The sequence below is a fragment of the Mycteria americana genome, chromosome 1 (genome assembly GCF_035582795.1).
Source record: "Mycteria americana isolate JAX WOST 10 ecotype Jacksonville Zoo and Gardens chromosome 1, USCA_MyAme_1.0, whole genome shotgun sequence".
Taxonomy (NCBI): Eukaryota; Metazoa; Chordata; class Aves; order Ciconiiformes; family Ciconiidae; genus Mycteria; species Mycteria americana.
In genome coordinates, this window is record NC_134365.1 from 52,316,493 (window position 1) to 52,333,417 (window position 16,925).

The window sequence follows — 16,925 nt, forward strand, 5'->3', positions numbered from 1 at the left end:
GACAGTATTACGTATACACGTATTACTTTGATTACTAATATCCTGTAAAAGGCTGACTTTCGTTTTCCATCTGAGAACGCACGAATTCACTACAGACCCCATGTTCTCATCTTTCCTTTATAAGGAAAGATGCCTCTCTTTTGCTGAGTGAAGAAAATATTTGTTACAGAATAATTTCAGGCCGTACCAAAGTCTGCAAGCTTCAGTTCTCCTTTCTCATTAATTAGTAGATTTTGTGGCTTCAGATCTCGATGTAATACCTTTCTCCTATGACAGTATGCCAAACCACGAAGAATCTGGTATAAAAATAGCTACGAAAGAGAACATTTATATAAATTAGACTAAAAATGTTAATCTACTGATTACATGACTAAAACAGCCCATCTGGGCACTGCAGAGTTAAGTCTCTGTATTGTAAGCAGGACAAAAATACTTCTCAAAACATAAGGTACTTTTCCATATGAACACATTCTGAACATCTTCATTATTGTTTACAGATTTAAAATCCCTTTATGCTAATGCACTGCTTTGACACTATACAGCAAAGATTTTAAGAGCAATTTGTTCTGCTTAACTGAAGAGAACCACAGCGCTGTTATTTTTTAAGTAAGCATTTACCAGTGCTCTTCCCCACAGTAATGTCTTTAAAAGTAACTGTCTCTGACTATACTCCCCTTCTGCCACAGAATTCCTTCTGAAAAGGCAGCTCAGCATCCTTTCTATCCAATTGTGCTAAACTATGTAAAGAACGTTTTGGCATGCTATTGGAAAAATACACTTGGATTCACAAGCTCACGAAACATGGAGAAATGGGGAAATGAGGATTACTAAAACAGCCCAACTGCCTCTGGCATTTATATTCATCCCCTCACCTTGACACACGCAGATTTATTTTAGTCTTTTGGAACAGCAAGCCAAGCAAGCAACTTCAGTCATGCATATTAATGCTACACATATATAGACATAGAAGTAGTAAGGGATGAAGAAAGGTTTAGCAGAGGGCAGCCAAGCAAGTTTACTACATCACTGCCCTAAGAACTACTATTTTGCAGTTTCTGTATGTATAAAGGGTCTGATCTTAAATGTGGGACTTCTGGGTAGCCATCACTGCCATTTACCACACAACATTCCTCAGCCAGTATAAATGATCAAATGTACGATGAAAAAATATAGAGCATTCCAGAAAGCAATGTTTACCAACGTGACAAATTCAGCATGTAATAGGACTTTTGAGGAGAAACACTAGAATGTTTTTACATGACCATTTTCTAACACATCCGTTTATTTTTGTACCAGGTGACACCACCAAATTCTTTTTCTAAACTGGACAAATACACAGCAGGTGTAGTTTACATCCATCTGTTCTCAGTCTGCTTATGTGGGATTTATCTGTTTTAGAAAAAAAAAGAATTGGGATCAATTTTTTTCTTTCTTTCTTTTCCTTGTCGAAGAGCAGAATGAGAAGCAACAAGCTTTGTTTCATCTACTCATGTCCATACTGTTGCAGGGGTAGTCAGTCCCAAGTAATATTAACAGGACTGCTGTGGAAATCGATAGCCATCTCTAGCATGCACTGGGACTGCAAGGATTAGTCAAGAAGGCAAAGCAGATTATTCTACAGAAATTGTGGATCTTCACCACAGTTGGCATGGATCCTTTTGGAAATGCACAGGACGACATGTATTAGCTCAAAATTTTGTTCAAAACAGTAATACCTGCAGAGATCACACACATCTTTATATTATATACCTTCATTTTGTTAAAACTCAAAAAACTAAAATTAGCTGAGGAATGTGAGGGGAATGATGACAGGGAGGTCTCTCAAATGCTAATAATGACCCAAACCCCCACAGTTATTGTAAGGTAAGAACCTACAGCTACTACAGTTAGGCAGCTGTTCTGGTTTCCCAGTGCCAAAGGTACTGACCATATAAATCTGCTCTTAGGGCATAGTTTAAACCATAGGCAAACAAGGAAAAACAGTTCTTCTGCTTAGCTCGGATTACCACAAGCAGATTCTGCTTGTTCTCTAACTGCACTTATTACAGGAGTCAGCTTCCCACTTACAGCTTTTCTTTTTTTTTTTTTTTAAAGCTTAAAGCACTACTTATTAACGTGTAGTTAATTAAAAACACAAGCGTAATTATGTTTTTTGTTGTCTCTCTGAAGCAGATACAAATTAAAGAATTTCCCTTTGCAGACTCTCAAAGGAAGCAAAAGAGTAGGTTAAGGGCAGATGTCTTTCCCTAGAGATACTTATTGCAATGTGACAACAGAATAAAAGAAAAAGCTATCCAAACAGTAACCGACATCTAGACTGCATCCATACACAATTCAACTAAAACCAGATTTCTCAACATGCAACTAAGCCAAAACCAAGGATGACAACTCTACTGGAATGCACACAAAACCCATCACTTCACAGTGTTTAGTACATTGTGTTGTCAACCACATTTGCACCATGTGCTCCTGTATAAGAATAAAAGAAATTTTCCTACCATGCATGCACGCTCATGGTTTTGTTCTTTAGGATCACGGCTTAAAGTTATGTTTTTTCAAGAAGAGCTTCTCAAACATATCTACTGTACAAATAATATCCCTTATATGAATTACATATGGCTTAATGAAGAGGTTTTGAAGGTACAGTCCAGGACAGGCTGCAACACAGCAGGGTGATACTGGTAACCCAGCCTCCTCGGACAACTTCACTCATTTCAAGATAGCACTGTCCTCTGTTTGGAATCTTGTTTATAAAGCCGTAAGTATTAAAGAACATAAACAGTTATTCCAGTTTTCCAAATCAAAACCTGCTTGTTATGAAAGAGGTAACACTTGAACCTGAGTTAGTTTCAGCAGGCCACACTGGAAACTGAGTCACTTGACCTGGCCACAGCCATAGTTAAAAGCAACAGACAATTAACCTTAAAGAAAATAATTTCCATTTTATTACTAATGGAAAGATGAACATCACTCATTCTTAAATATGTATTATTAATTTCTTACTTGTGTGGTAGGCAGTGGCATCCAAACCCACATTCATGATTGAGGCTACATTTTCCTCAGTGCGCATATATAAATTTTATTTGAGAATATACCGAACTACAGACTTAACTTAATAAATGAGTATAAAATAATGGAAGGACAAGAAGAGGTGAAAAGAGTTATGAATGTATTACTTTTTAGGAAATTTTTCATTTTAAATATATAACTTCAAAGAGAATGAAAACATATGAACTTATATAATCTCCTGTTTTCAGTGCTTTAAATACTTAAAAGCCATCAAAACCAAAAAGAAAGACTCCATCTGATGTCAAATGTAGTTAAGCCAGGCACAAATGTCAAAAAGGAAGTTAAGTTTCTTAATTTTATTTTTTTTAAAAAGCCCTAAACCATACAGCTCCTGACTATTAAGTTCTCTGAAATTCTTAGAACAGAGAAAGCTGGAAGACAGTTACTGTCACTGAAAACACTCACCTTTACATTGTGCATACTCATGATGTTACCACAGTCATCCATGTACTGCTTCAGATCCTTGTCCTGTCAAAACACCACCACCACTGTTCAGTAAAATTGTGGACAATGGATTACGTGAATATTATTTATTGTTAGAACTGAAATAATTAATCAGAAAACTGAGTTTTCTGCAAAAGATGCTCAATGATAAAAAACCTAAAAGCCTGAACATGCAGAAAACTCTGGCTTTCCCAAGGATATAAATACCCATTTTCCACCAAGCTGCATAATCTCAGACAACATTATTTGTTATTGCCTTCTCCTCCATCTTGTGTGCGCCACAGTATTTTATGAAATTCCTACATTCTCCAATTACATTGGAAGTAAAGAGTTTTTCTTCATCCCTCTTACTACGCTTATATATTCCAGCATATTATACAAAAAATATCATTAGGTAAAGCTTCAGTGAGAAAGTGAAAAGTCTACAATGCGAGCAAGTGAGATATGTAATTGTGGACACTTGCTTGAAAAGATTGTTACAAAAACATGGAATGTGTTGTTTACTTTGAAGTATACTTTTTTCCTTAGCTAACTTGTGGGAGTTGCATCGCAACAGAAAAATATCGTTTGAATAACAGTGTGGTTATCCTTTTCTACAGTTAACAATTTTGGTACAAGTAGACAGTTTGCTCAGGTAGATCACCACTAACTTCTATTAATGAAACTCTGAAATGATCAGAACAGTATTTACTAATTTACAGCAATTTAAGAACTGAATATCTTTTTCTCATTTTCAGCTGAATGATTCTAGATGCAGGAGAAAACTGTCCCAGTATTTTTCAAGGGAGTACAGAATTTTTATGTCTGTGTTACTTAGAAACAATAAATTGAATGTAAAGCTCACTAGCTGTTTAAGCACTTACCAGATATTCGAAAACAAGAGTCAAAGACTTGTCTGTGTGCACAATATCGTGTAATGTAACAATATTTGCATGCTTCAGATCTTTTAATAATGACACTGCAAAAGAGAATTGTAAGTATAAAATAAATGCAAAACACACAAGCAGTAAATGCATTTCTAGCAAGTTCATACATATAAGCTATTTATTTTTTTAATTAAAAAGCTATTTTTAAGAACATAATACTCATATAGATTAAGTTAATAAGAAAGGTATTTAATCAAAACACCAAACAGACATTTGAGTAACAAACTGTAAATATTTCCTAAATTATACATTTCAAACAGAAGTAGTAATTTGGTAAAATGTATTCTGAATCCCTGAAAGTTATTCACTAATAATAGCCTAATTCAGTATAAAATCATCCATTTATAACAACACATTTGAGAACACAACCACCTCCATAAAGTAAATAAATTTGGAACACTAACTCTTAATACGCCTAGACTAAAATTTTCCTCATCAAAACTAATACCAATTTCATTAATCTTCCATGTAGCCTATGTATTTCCAAGTACCAACAGTAGTTTGGTCAAAAAGAAATCCAGAAGTATCTGAAATTGTAAGTCATAAAAAAAAAAAAGTTATCACCTTCTCTTATGGCTGTGCATGGTGCTCCCTCTTCATGTTCCAGGCGGATTTCTTTCAGAGCTACCAGGTTCTCTGTCAATTTACTTCTCCCCTTATAAACTGTTGCATAAGTACCCTACAAAATAGGAAAAGAAGGAAACTCTTACAAATTCTTCCTTCATTGAAAGCTAAGTTAAAAAAGAAAATACAAACTTTTATCTGAGGTTCTAATAGGTTTCATTTTGGATATGAATAGTTTGTACACTGTCTTTTTTTGATATATGTAAAACTACAAAAATATTTCGTAAGCACAGGTCTGAACACACAGAAGACACAAGGGATGCGTATGCTTAACAACTCTGAAAATTACATGGAAAACTATACACCATATAGCTACCAAATAAGTCAGATCAGGTAGCGTTAAGTTCCCCGAGTTCACTGCTGGGATCATTTACCCTCTTGAAAGTCTCTATTTGATTAAAACTAGCTCAGGTATCTCTACACTACCCTGCAGTTATGTTTCCGAAGGCTGCAGACATACTCTTCCATTACTTTTATGAAAATATATAACTACTTTTGATAGCTTCTTGTCTTTGTCACATATTTTACATGAGATTGGGGGGGGGGGGGGGGAGCTGTCAAAGTTTCATTTTGGTTGACATAATGAACAGTGAGTATTACGAAGCTTATCTTTCTCAATTTTTTTTTTTTTTTTTTTTTGCTTAGACAATAAGACATTCAAAACTCTCAAGGCATGTTACACGAGGACAAGAAATCCTGACAAAACAGCAAGTAGGTACAACTAATCCCAGCGATTGCAAAGAGAAAGCAACAAAGTTACACAACCCTAGGTAACCCTAAGTTACAGTACATACCTCGTGTTGTCCATTACTCTTTGTAAGCAAGCGAGATAACGTACACCCGCAACTATGACTTGATAGCTACTAGATTAACATTCCTCCGAAGATATGCAATGTTATGTCACGTCTAGTGACCCATCTAACAAGTACTAGAGGCAAAATAAAAAATAAACGCCTTTGGAAATGAAAATGTTGCAAACGGAGGACTAGCTGCAATATCCACAGCAGAGATGCTGACCAGCCCTGCTTCCTTCTGTAATGTGCGCGTGTCCCATTCCAGTGCTCCTTGTCCATTTTCGATCCTGTTGGCCAACCTCAATCAAACTGGACAGGAGTGACACCTGGCCCCTCCTGAATTCTACCGTTTCTCTGGAAGTCAGAGGCTGAGTGGAGCTAGAAAGTCGTACTGCTGCCCTCCCACAGGGAAAGGCAAACTCAGTGTTACGTACCTCACTTGGCAGCACCCGGCTGGCTGCCCAGCTCAGGCGTGCAGGCTTCTCTACCAGAACACGCATAGCTACTGCCTGGTCCCTGCAAGTGCTGGCTGCTTGTCCAGCACGAGTGCTTCCTAACACCTAACTCACGGCAGGAGGATGCCAGGCTTAACTAGTTTTATTATCGACAGAATAATTTTGTCTATCTTGCACACAAAGCCAGCCTACCTACGAAGGTCACAGATCATTTGCTAATGGAGTCTTGCTCTTCCCCAGCTCAGTGATGTATTTTGAGGGATATGGAGATTTTCACTTAAGGTTTATGTAAAATTTTACATACGACATTGTCATCAAAGCAGTAATCATTTCAAAAGAAAGCTATACATACCTCTCCAAGCTTTTCTAACTTGATATAGGTTTCCATTTTTCCAAATCCAATTTCTGACTGCAATGATAAGAAATGGAAAAATCGATCACTAAAACTGAACGCTTTATTTATACATCATTTAATCAGCCAGCTAAAACTTTGTTTCAGAAAAATACCTGATAGTACTTGACCAAACACCACACAATTCCGCTATTTTAAAAACGATTTAGCATATTATGACATAAATGTGTCCCAGCATCCCAGCCTAATGCTCAGCCTGTTGGCCAGCCTACCGTGTATCCTGGAAGGACTACGTACTGAGTCATATGTAGACTGAAGCCCCACTTTACCCTACCTCCTACTTAAGTCTTCTCCACTCTTCTGATCTGATTACTGCTAATGAGGTGGTTATAGCTTAAAGCACAGAAGTCATCTCAAACCATTCCATCCTTTCTCTTGCTTAGCATAACCATATGCTGCTGCTTCTTTCAAAATAAACTTCCATTACTTATTTGCTCTCTACTAATATATATAACACATTCAAGATCTCAGCTCCAGTTTTCCTCTCTCATTCTAACCTCTCAATGCCTTTCAGTCTAAAACTCTGCCAGTAAAATCCATAAACATCATTCTTGCACAAGCTTCAGCTTTGTCTCAACAATTTACGTTTCATGGCTCATAACTTCAAGTCTTTCTGTATATTACTTGGACCTATTCTTCTCTTTTTTTGTCACCAACTTAGCTCTGCAATGCAAGCCAGGAGGGTTTGCCTGCCTACATAACACCTTTTTCTGAAGACTTTTAAGATCATTACTCTTTTCCTGTTCAAATCCATTGCTACTCTCATATTTAATACAGTTATCTCCAACAATTATTTTCAAGTAAGACCATGAAAATAACTTGTCAATTACACCACAGCTTTATATTGTTCTTACAGTGTAAAGAATGCTGAAAGTAGACATGGAAAACATGTCAATTTTTAAACCAATTTACGAAGTGCATACAGCCTGTACCCTGTCAAAATCCAAAATCCATAGGCTTCCTGGGGTTTTGCTTTACTGACAATTGAACATACGCTAAGAAAAAAAAAGACAGGTTTTCTCCCCAGCATCACCTCCTCCTCCTAATTCCAAACATAGCTCTCCACTTGCTATTTCTTTCTAAGGAACGCTACTTTGACCCTGGACTGGCTTCTGCACCTATGTCCGCAAGTCTGAACACATTGATTTGCTCCTAAAATCCAATGGATACTGAAGTTGTATATTATTTCATGGTAACACAGTGTAACATAAATACTGCTGACTGTATTAAGATTTGACAACAATATAATATGAAGGTATACTATGAAAAGTTGGATTAATACTTAATTTTTAGAACACATGCATGAAAATACATCTGAAGTAAGTCTAAGATCTTGTCTGTAAACATATTTAACATATCTAAGAGAAAAAATGGGCACATAATTATGTTAACATAGTATTAAGAGTAATTCTACTTTATTAAATTAGTGTTAGAATTGAAATGTTTTAAAACTGCCTAAGGATACTTTAGCATCAAGCATATTTAGGAGCTTGTTGAAGCCAAGCTGTTTATCCCAAAATACAAGCAAAGTTGATATTTGACAACCCTTGTAACTCCAGTGAGATTTTAAACATACCACTGATATGGGTACAATGTTAGCAAAATAAATATTATGTTTCCAAAGTGCATTGTGACCTACTTAAACAAACATATCTTGAAGTGAGTATTAGATGGTATTAGAATTAAAAAGATAGGCTGCTTAGTTTACAGGAGAAACTAAAGGAGAACCTGGAGCCATTGGCCTTGTTATTGCCAGACAGTCTGGAATACAATTTAAAAGTCTGATTTCTAAGAAACCTTGATGTTGTTCATCAAGACTAACAAATTTAAAATCTTCTTTAGACAATAAAATCATACAATATTTCCAACATACAGAGGACAGATATTCTTCAAGACCTGCCTTTCAATGTGTTTAATTTTTTAATCACATTTTGGTTGCCTACCACTCATAAGAAAAACTAATTTTTAGATTCCTCAAACTAAGATCAATTTCCTTTTCCCTTCAAAATAGTTTCTTAACTATTTGATTTTTTTCTGCAATACACATCTGTCTATCTTGACTTACACAGAAACACCGATGCATTGTATTTATAGTCTCTTATGGCTCTCTCTAATGGCTGGTGCATAAGAGTTACACCTATGCTACTGCGCATGCATGTACATGTGTACACAAAATACAATTACCATAAAAGCTAATTTTTTTTTGTTGTATTTCAAAGGAATACACCAAACCTAAAGTATAACAAGTCCTCACTTGTTACTTTTTATAGCTTTTTTCCTTTGATTCCTACTAAGCCTTGAAGAGAGACATGCCTTTGAAGCAGAGTATGATATTCATATATTGTAATTAAGTCTGCTAGCAAGCTTTCAATGACAATCTCAGAATAATGAGTCCTTGAATTTCTTTTTTTTTAAAGGTTAGTTTGAAATCATGAAAGGACAATGCAGCAAATGCATGCCTGCATACCACAGCACTGCTGGCAGGTTTCATTTTGCACTTTTAAGCCCTGGAAGTGTTTTTAAAAGGCAAAACAAAACAACCTTGTGACAGGAAGCTGATTCCATACACACACCATATTCATTAGAGGGCACTGTTTTTCTATCTGTCTTCTAGAAGGTAAAGAGGAGAGATCTTCAGCTGCTCTCAGGGCTCACCATTAAATGAGCAAGGGGATTTAGATATACAGGAAAATCCCCCCAGCCCCCAAATTCTATATTTCAACACTGAAAATGTTCTACTGAAAAGGTACTTCACCAGCCCCTGAAAAGAGAAGGTTTGGGGAAGTCTATTCCTCAGTTCAATGCTACATCAGTAACTAAGTGGTTAATAAGCTACAAAATTCTGGCACAAATATTTAAGCTTGCTACATTATTACTTCCAGTGCTTTGATGCAATCTTTTCTTCTTTTAATATTGTTCTTGTAAAAGGCGACATGCAGATCAGAGCTTTAGTCTAGCACACTAAATTGTATTTTTTCAGGGGAAAAATACATGATAAAACTCAACCATTGCTTTGTTATAGATGTTATTAATTCACAAAGAATAAAATAAAGATATTTCACAGTTAATAAAACTAATTCACTACATGTACTTTCATATTTATTTTTCAGCAAATAAGCCATTAAATTAAGAAAACAAAGAACAACGTGCATTTCATAAACCTATCCAGTTTATCTCTGCAGAGAATTTCTCGCCAGTGAATTTGCTCAGGAAGTCGGTAATGGTCTAGCAATTCTTTAAGAACTCGGTTAACATTAAGAAAACTGATAGATCCAATTACGATTGAAATGTAACTATTTTTGTAAAAATAAGACAAAAATTTTTTTGGACTATTTCACGGATGTGAAATAGTTTGGACACTCATATTTTATATGAGTGTCCAGGATTTCTAGCATTTATACTCTAATTACAGTATAGGAATCCTCATTCTGCCATCTCCAAGGAAAGACTTTACTTTTCAAAATAACCAATAATCTAAAAGGGTGTATGTGAATTTATTCATTCATATTCTTAGGAATCCACACATGCTTTTTTAAAAAAATAAAATAATAAAAATCTATCATCTCAACAGCAATTTTGAGAAAGGAAAGTTATTATCAAATACAAAAAGAACAGCGAGAAGGGCCTGCCTTCATATTATGCTGCTTTAGGGCCTTCCTACTGTATCACGAGAGCCCCAGCCTTGACCTAAGACTACGTGGCCTATTTGCTCAAACAGATCATCCCTGCTCTAAAAAGCAAAAGGATTTAACTATGCACTTTGGGAGTTGAGTTTAGCCACCGATTTCAATGGGTCAAGCCCTTCACTGAGAAATGACAGGGGCAAGTTTGCAGAAGAAAAAATGAAAGAAAGGGTGAAATTCTTCAGTGGATTTTGCCAGGCGCACATTGAAGTTCAGGACATAAAAGCCAAGGCGTAAATGAAGTTGAACCACACCTATGGTATACAGACATCCGCGTTAAACGGAGTCTGAAGAACCAAGAGGTTGGTTTAGCATGGCAGATGCATTACACTTACTAGTGATGCTCTACGAGAACGTCGACTCATTGGCTGATCAAACGGCGGGCTGTTAATCTGCAACTTTTCAAGATAGCCATCAGGTATCCTGATGTCAGCAGGCAGGGACAAACGCTTGTTCAAATCCTGCAGTAAATAATATTAAAAAGAGAAAGGTCAAAGTATAATTCAGAATTTCCTGACAAATCTTTTAACACCTGTAGTGTTACTGTTACTACAGTGTTGCTATTTAAAACTGAAATATTTATACGAATGAAAAATAAGTAATTTCACAGAAATTGTTTTTAAAAACATTATCTTCTAATAAGACTTCAAATTGCTTAGATAACAGATTCAAAAATTCAGTGTTTTACAAACTCATTACTTTAACAAGAGGAATGAAATATTAAAAATGTAATTAATTACATTGTGGATAAATGTTCTGAGTTTACTTGAATACTTATGCATACCTGGAATTCCAGAAACCGATAATTCAGCAGCTGGTAAATAAATTTCTTTTCATATAGTAATTACATTAGAATAACAAGAGATCTCCACGATTCAAAATATATCACTCTCCCTTTCTCTGACTACTAAAAGTTATAAACTTGCTTCAGTTTCCATTTTTCCAGTCTTACAAAACAGAATCACTTTGTTATTGAGCCAAACTATTTCAAACGTTAATACATTCTTCTATTTCAAGCTCTTTAATATACAATCTTTAGAAAACCAAACTGCCATTATATAAATGCAGTTTTCCCTACATCAGATTCTGGTGTTCACCAGTAAATTTTTCCAACAACAGGTATAATTTCTAAGACAAGAGGGAAACAAAATTACTTCACCCCTTTCAATAAATGTGAAAAAATGGTTTTTTTGGGGGGGCGGCTGCACATTCTCATCAATTTTTTATTTTTAGTTGGGCTTTAATCTCAAACATGCCAGAAAATAAAATACCAAATATTCTCTTAAAGCAGCCAGTCACCACCACAGAGATACAAGGGCACAAAACAGACGCACAAAAAATGGGAAGTAATTTCCAAAACAGCAGGAATGGTATTTCAGTAAAAGGTAGTTTATCCAAGTAAAGGAAAATCACACTCAGCATCAAACTATACAATCCACCCCCACGGATTCTACCCTGAAGTTAAGAGGACATCTCTGGAACCATCACTGTTTTCACACTTTTCTCCAGCAGAAGAGGGAATCTCCAGATTTCTGCTGGTGGACCTCAGATTTAATCAATAGTGACCTGATGACAGTAAGCTCTTCTTGATGTTATCCTATTCTATTTTACCTATCACCTCCAGCTTTGAATTCTGGGCATCCTGAGCTAACCTAAACACTGGCAGCTATGGCCCCATTCGGTTCCCCTCAGGCTTGGCCACGTGTTTCTACTCATGTCTTTGCAGCAGCTTTGAACTATTTCAGCATGCTAAATCATCGAGAAACTATCTCAGCCAGCCTTGTGCTCCAAACAGGTTCAGTGTGAGGTCAGACAAGCTCACAGCCTGAACACAGGGCAAGAGAAGCAGCAGGGCAAGCCCGGGAAGCCAGCAGCTAAATCGGCTTAGGCTGCCAAAGAACTGGATCATCAGACTTTTCAAGACTTGAGATCTTGGTGGACAACTTGCTAAGCTTTCAGTGTTGATAATGTATTTGAACCATGTATATGCATGGTCTGTACATGTACCTGGAGCAACAGCTAAGCAAAAAAAAATCAGTTAAAAAAAAAATATATATTTAAAAAAATGAACGGAATTTGGCAATTGGTTGAATTTCAGGTAGGACTGAAATGCTAATATACATCCCCCAGATGACTGATATACATATGCTATTCACTATGGCCACTGGATACAGGCAGAAATTTTTGGAGAGATGCCAACAAAGCTTCAACTTTTGGCAGCTGACCCTCCTGTTTTCCTCTTGGTCCCCACACCTCCTTAGGTACAGAGCACAAAGTCTGTTAGCTTCTACTTTGCTGCCCAACATCAGCTTCTTTGCATAACTGGAAAAAATCAGTGTCCATATTTCTTATTTTGTACAGAATTTTTAAATTGTCTTTAAACAAAAGAAGTACTGTTCACAGAATGGCAGCTTTGACCAACATTTTGAAGTTAAATTAAAAGAAAACAAAAAGATGCCTCAGTTTTGGCAGCTTCCAATTTCTTTACTAATTTTCAACTTTGGTATTTCGAATTTTTCAAAACATTGGCAATTTTAAAACTGCCTGTGTGGTTTTCGGGAGAGTGGAGGAACTAATTACTTATAATGGGAGCTAGCAGTAATCCCTACAGTAAAACAGTATTTTCCACTAAAGAATTTTCCTTCTTTTTGACAGGCTCTGCCATTTTTGTAAGAGGCAACTAAAATTCAGTGAAACTAGAGCCATCTGAAAAGAGAAATGCCTCTCCCCTACTGAAGAGGGCTTCAGATTGTTATAAATAAATAAATAAATAATAAATTCACCCTGTAATTTATTGCATTCTTCAGAAAATTCAGGTAGCTCATCAAAACAGATGAGCACAAAGGAAAGAGCTCCATGTTGCCTTAAAGAAAGCAGCTTTGTCACTGCACTGCAGCGGGAAACCACGGAACTGCTGGAACAAGACAGGGATGGCAGGAAAAGGACTAGCATCAGACTCTACTCCACATTCCTACTGTAATCCCAGCTCAACAGTGGGGCAGTATCTGGATTTTCTTTCTCCCATTGCTCAAGAACATAAAATAAAGCAGGAATTTGACAAATTCCAAGACAGCAGAAGAAAAGAGCATTGAGTGGAGTTTTTCAATATAACTTCCTGAACACAGGAGATATCATTATCCTATATACCCTGTGGAAAAATAGCTTTCTCCTACTCCTATCTATTAACTCTATGGCATAGAAACCTCCTGTAGTGCTCTCTTCTTACCATTCCATAGTACTTACTTGACAATAAGTATTTTAACAGAGTCTGTTTATAGGGATACTGAAATCATGGACCACAACTCAACAGTCTCATGAAATATTGAGTCGACTGTACTCCAAAGCTCTCCATCTGTGTGTTCTCTCCTCCCACAGCACTCATCTTGGGGCAGCCAAAGTGGCACTTCACACCTAGCTCCACAGCCTCGAAGAAGCATTTCCAAGCATACAGAGTTGACGGGTACGTAGGAAGAAGGAAGAAAAGGCAGCCTTTAAGCTGTGATGGTAATTTGAAAACTATGCCACTAACTGTGGACAGTGCCTGCCATCAATAAACACATACCTTTTCAAATGGAGAGGAAGGGAAACAAAACAAGTCTAAGATGCTTTACAGCTACTAAGAATTCATTACTCTGGAGTCCACCTACCATAAAAACTGGAAATAACAGTATTTTAGGTATCAGAAAATATTATAATGGGAGCTAGTTGTAATTCTATTACAGAATTCCCCTTTCTTCATTCTCAAAAGCTCTGCCTATGCCGTTTTTGCAACAGGCGTTTGCAAAACTCCCCATGACTTACTTCAGAGATCCATGTGACATCCTCAGTTCTAAACTGAGTTTAAGCTGTAAACTTACATTTTGTGCTCCACAAATGTAAATACTTACTGATGCAAAAGCCAAAATCTATTCCAGTTTGGGGAAAAAACCCACAAACAATAGACTACTTTAAGTATACAACAACAACCTTCATCCCAAACTCCCCGCAATGTCTGTCTTAAAAAAAAAAATAAAAAATACCACAACCCCAAAAAACCCAAAAAACAAAAACCCAAAACCCCCAAAAAACCACACACCACAACCTGAGGGGAAAAGTAGGGAGAAAATTTTTTCAGAATTGCAGTGTCTGTTTTTAATATAATTTCTCTACTTACATTTGTAATATAATGGACAACTCATGACAGTAATCACTCTTTTTTCCCCCCTCAAAAAATAAGTATTTATTGTTGGAAGCCTGAATTTTTGTCATGCTGTAAATAAAATCAAAACACTATCCCTTCTCCTTAACTTCTCAGAGCTGAAGAAAGTTTCTTTTCTGCAAGGAAACCATAATGATTTCATGGAAACTGCAGCAGGTACTTTATAGATTTTTTCCTCCTAACAACCTACATTACTACTTTACTTGCAATACTCATGCATATTTGGCTGTGTTGAAATGTCAACCAAGCCAAGACTTCTTTTTTAAAACCATGTATTAAAATTGTTACCTAACAGTCAGAGGCCTTTTATGATACCAATATTTGAAAGACCATATATAAGTTACATATATAAAGTCACATATATAAAGTCTTCTTTGTATCATAATTATCCTTTACCTAACTGCCTAAAATAGGCAACATTAAAGAGAGCCGTTTAGACTGCAACCCCAAATATCCGAAAGACAGAAATTACTATGTTTTATTTGCCTGTACTACCTTAATTCCTATCAGGTTTTGCAATAATTGAAGCAACCACCTCTTGGGAAAAGAAAGCAATCATAATTAAATGCGATACAGCAACATGAAAGGGGATTCATTAGATATGCACGAGAGAAATAAGCACAACATTTCCTAGTGGCTAAATAGAAAAACTGTAAACTAAAATTACATCAGTTTGACACAGTTGAAAAACCCAGTTAATTTAACTGAGATTATGTTAAAAAGAAAAGCAAGATCCCTACCATACACCAACCAATTCTGAGCCTTGAGTGTTCAAGACCAGGCAGTCTGCTGACGCTTAGGCAACCTGTTCAGCTGATGGCAGCAAGAGACTTATTCCCCCACCGTGGGCTGACCACGGCGAACAGCCAAGCCCGCATCCAGCTGAGCACTCGCTCCCTGCTCCCACGGGATGCAGAGAAGACGGAAGGATGGTGAGGAGACTTGTGGGTGGGGAGTGAAGCCAAGCAGAGTGGAAAAAGGAACAGATTCACTGCTTCCTATCGGCAGGCAGGTGTCCAGCCACTTCCTGGAAAGCTGGGCCTCAGCACACCCAGCAGTGGCTCGGGAAGTGGAAGACAAACACCATAGACACAAACGTCCCCCCCTTCCTCCTCCTTCCCCCCAGCTTTTATTGCTGAGCACCACGTCAGATGGTACGGAGTAGCCCTTTGGCCAGTTTGGGTCGGCTATCAAGCCTGGGTGAAGCAACCCGTTTTCCCGCTGGTGCTGAACAGCCTTTACAGAGAGGATGCCCAGGCCAAGCACCGGCCTTAGCATCCAAAGCCTGGAGTTGCATGTTAGACGCAATCACCATCTCCACTCCCTCATGCTGCTAGTGTAGCCATCCCATTGCAATCTTGCTATTGCTGCTTTTGTAGCAGCAAAACCTGCTCTCCTGAACCCCGTGGCTTGCTGCTATTTTGGCATGATGCCAGGCTGGAGTGCAAGCAACAGTAGGAAACAGTGATTTTTCAGAATTTCTAATTGTCTTAAACCTCTGTGGAATTCCATGAAACAATGAAAAAGACACTTTCTGGACAGATGACTTTGTCCACACTAATTTCAATGACCAATTGAATCTCATGATGTGTTAGCATTTCTGAGAAAAAAAGAGAAGGAAAAAAACCCCCCAACCTTAAACCAAGGAAAACGACTAAAACCAAGAAACTTTTTATAATGGAAGTTATTAGCAGGCTGTTAAAAATGCAGGCTGTTACAAGATCCTGCTACAATGCTGTTTAAAGAAGTAATAAGGAAGCATGTAAAATTAATGGCAGGACTGATTATTTTCCCTATGCTCTTTTAATTTTTGATATTTAAGATTTTGAGCTTGTCAACACTACAGAGTTAAATGTCCATTTTTAACATTAATTAATTTTGCATCCCTTTATGAATCTTTTAAATTTTTATTTTGTTTTTTAAAGGTAGTAAATTACAGTAACTCCCTATGTTATATTACATATCCTTTTTTAAACATAACAGGTGTGTAAGTGGTGCACGTAGAGCCTCAACTATGCAGAGGGAATCTGGGTGCATTCCTTTGTAACTCTAACAAGCAATGGTTTACTGGAATGCAAAACCTTAGCTTTCAGGAACAACACAGTACTTCACGTAAAATAAACTATCTTTTAGAAAATTAAAATGATAGTATTTTCTTGTATGTCACTTATGATTTATTTTTCCAAACGAGGTAAATTCAAAATATTTTCTAGTTTGATTCTTTTATGGTTATCTTTAGGGTCAACTTGCAACAGAATATATCAGTGTTCGGTAAACGCAGTACTGTTAAATGCTCAAATGCCTACAGTTAACTGTATGT

The 16,925-nt window shown here is 36.8% G+C and overlaps 1 protein-coding gene across 7 annotated transcripts in view; it reads right to left on the bottom strand.

The window, feature by feature from the left end:
• Positions 1-16,925, bottom strand: part of CDK17 (cyclin dependent kinase 17) — a 99,591-nt gene that overhangs the window by 10,068 nt on the left and 72,598 nt on the right. For all 7 annotated transcript variants that reach the window (XM_075497470.1, XM_075497481.1, XM_075497440.1 and 4 more), the window contains 6 exons: positions 10,743-10,868; positions 6,665-6,721; positions 5,004-5,118; positions 4,377-4,471; positions 3,475-3,537; positions 188-311 (listed from right to left, as the gene is read on the bottom strand). In XM_075497470.1, the coding sequence (XP_075353585.1) occupies positions 188-311; positions 3,475-3,537; positions 4,377-4,471; positions 5,004-5,118; positions 6,665-6,721; positions 10,743-10,868 (580 nt within the window). The remainder of the gene's footprint in view (positions 1-187; positions 312-3,474; positions 3,538-4,376; positions 4,472-5,003; positions 5,119-6,664; positions 6,722-10,742; positions 10,869-16,925) is intronic.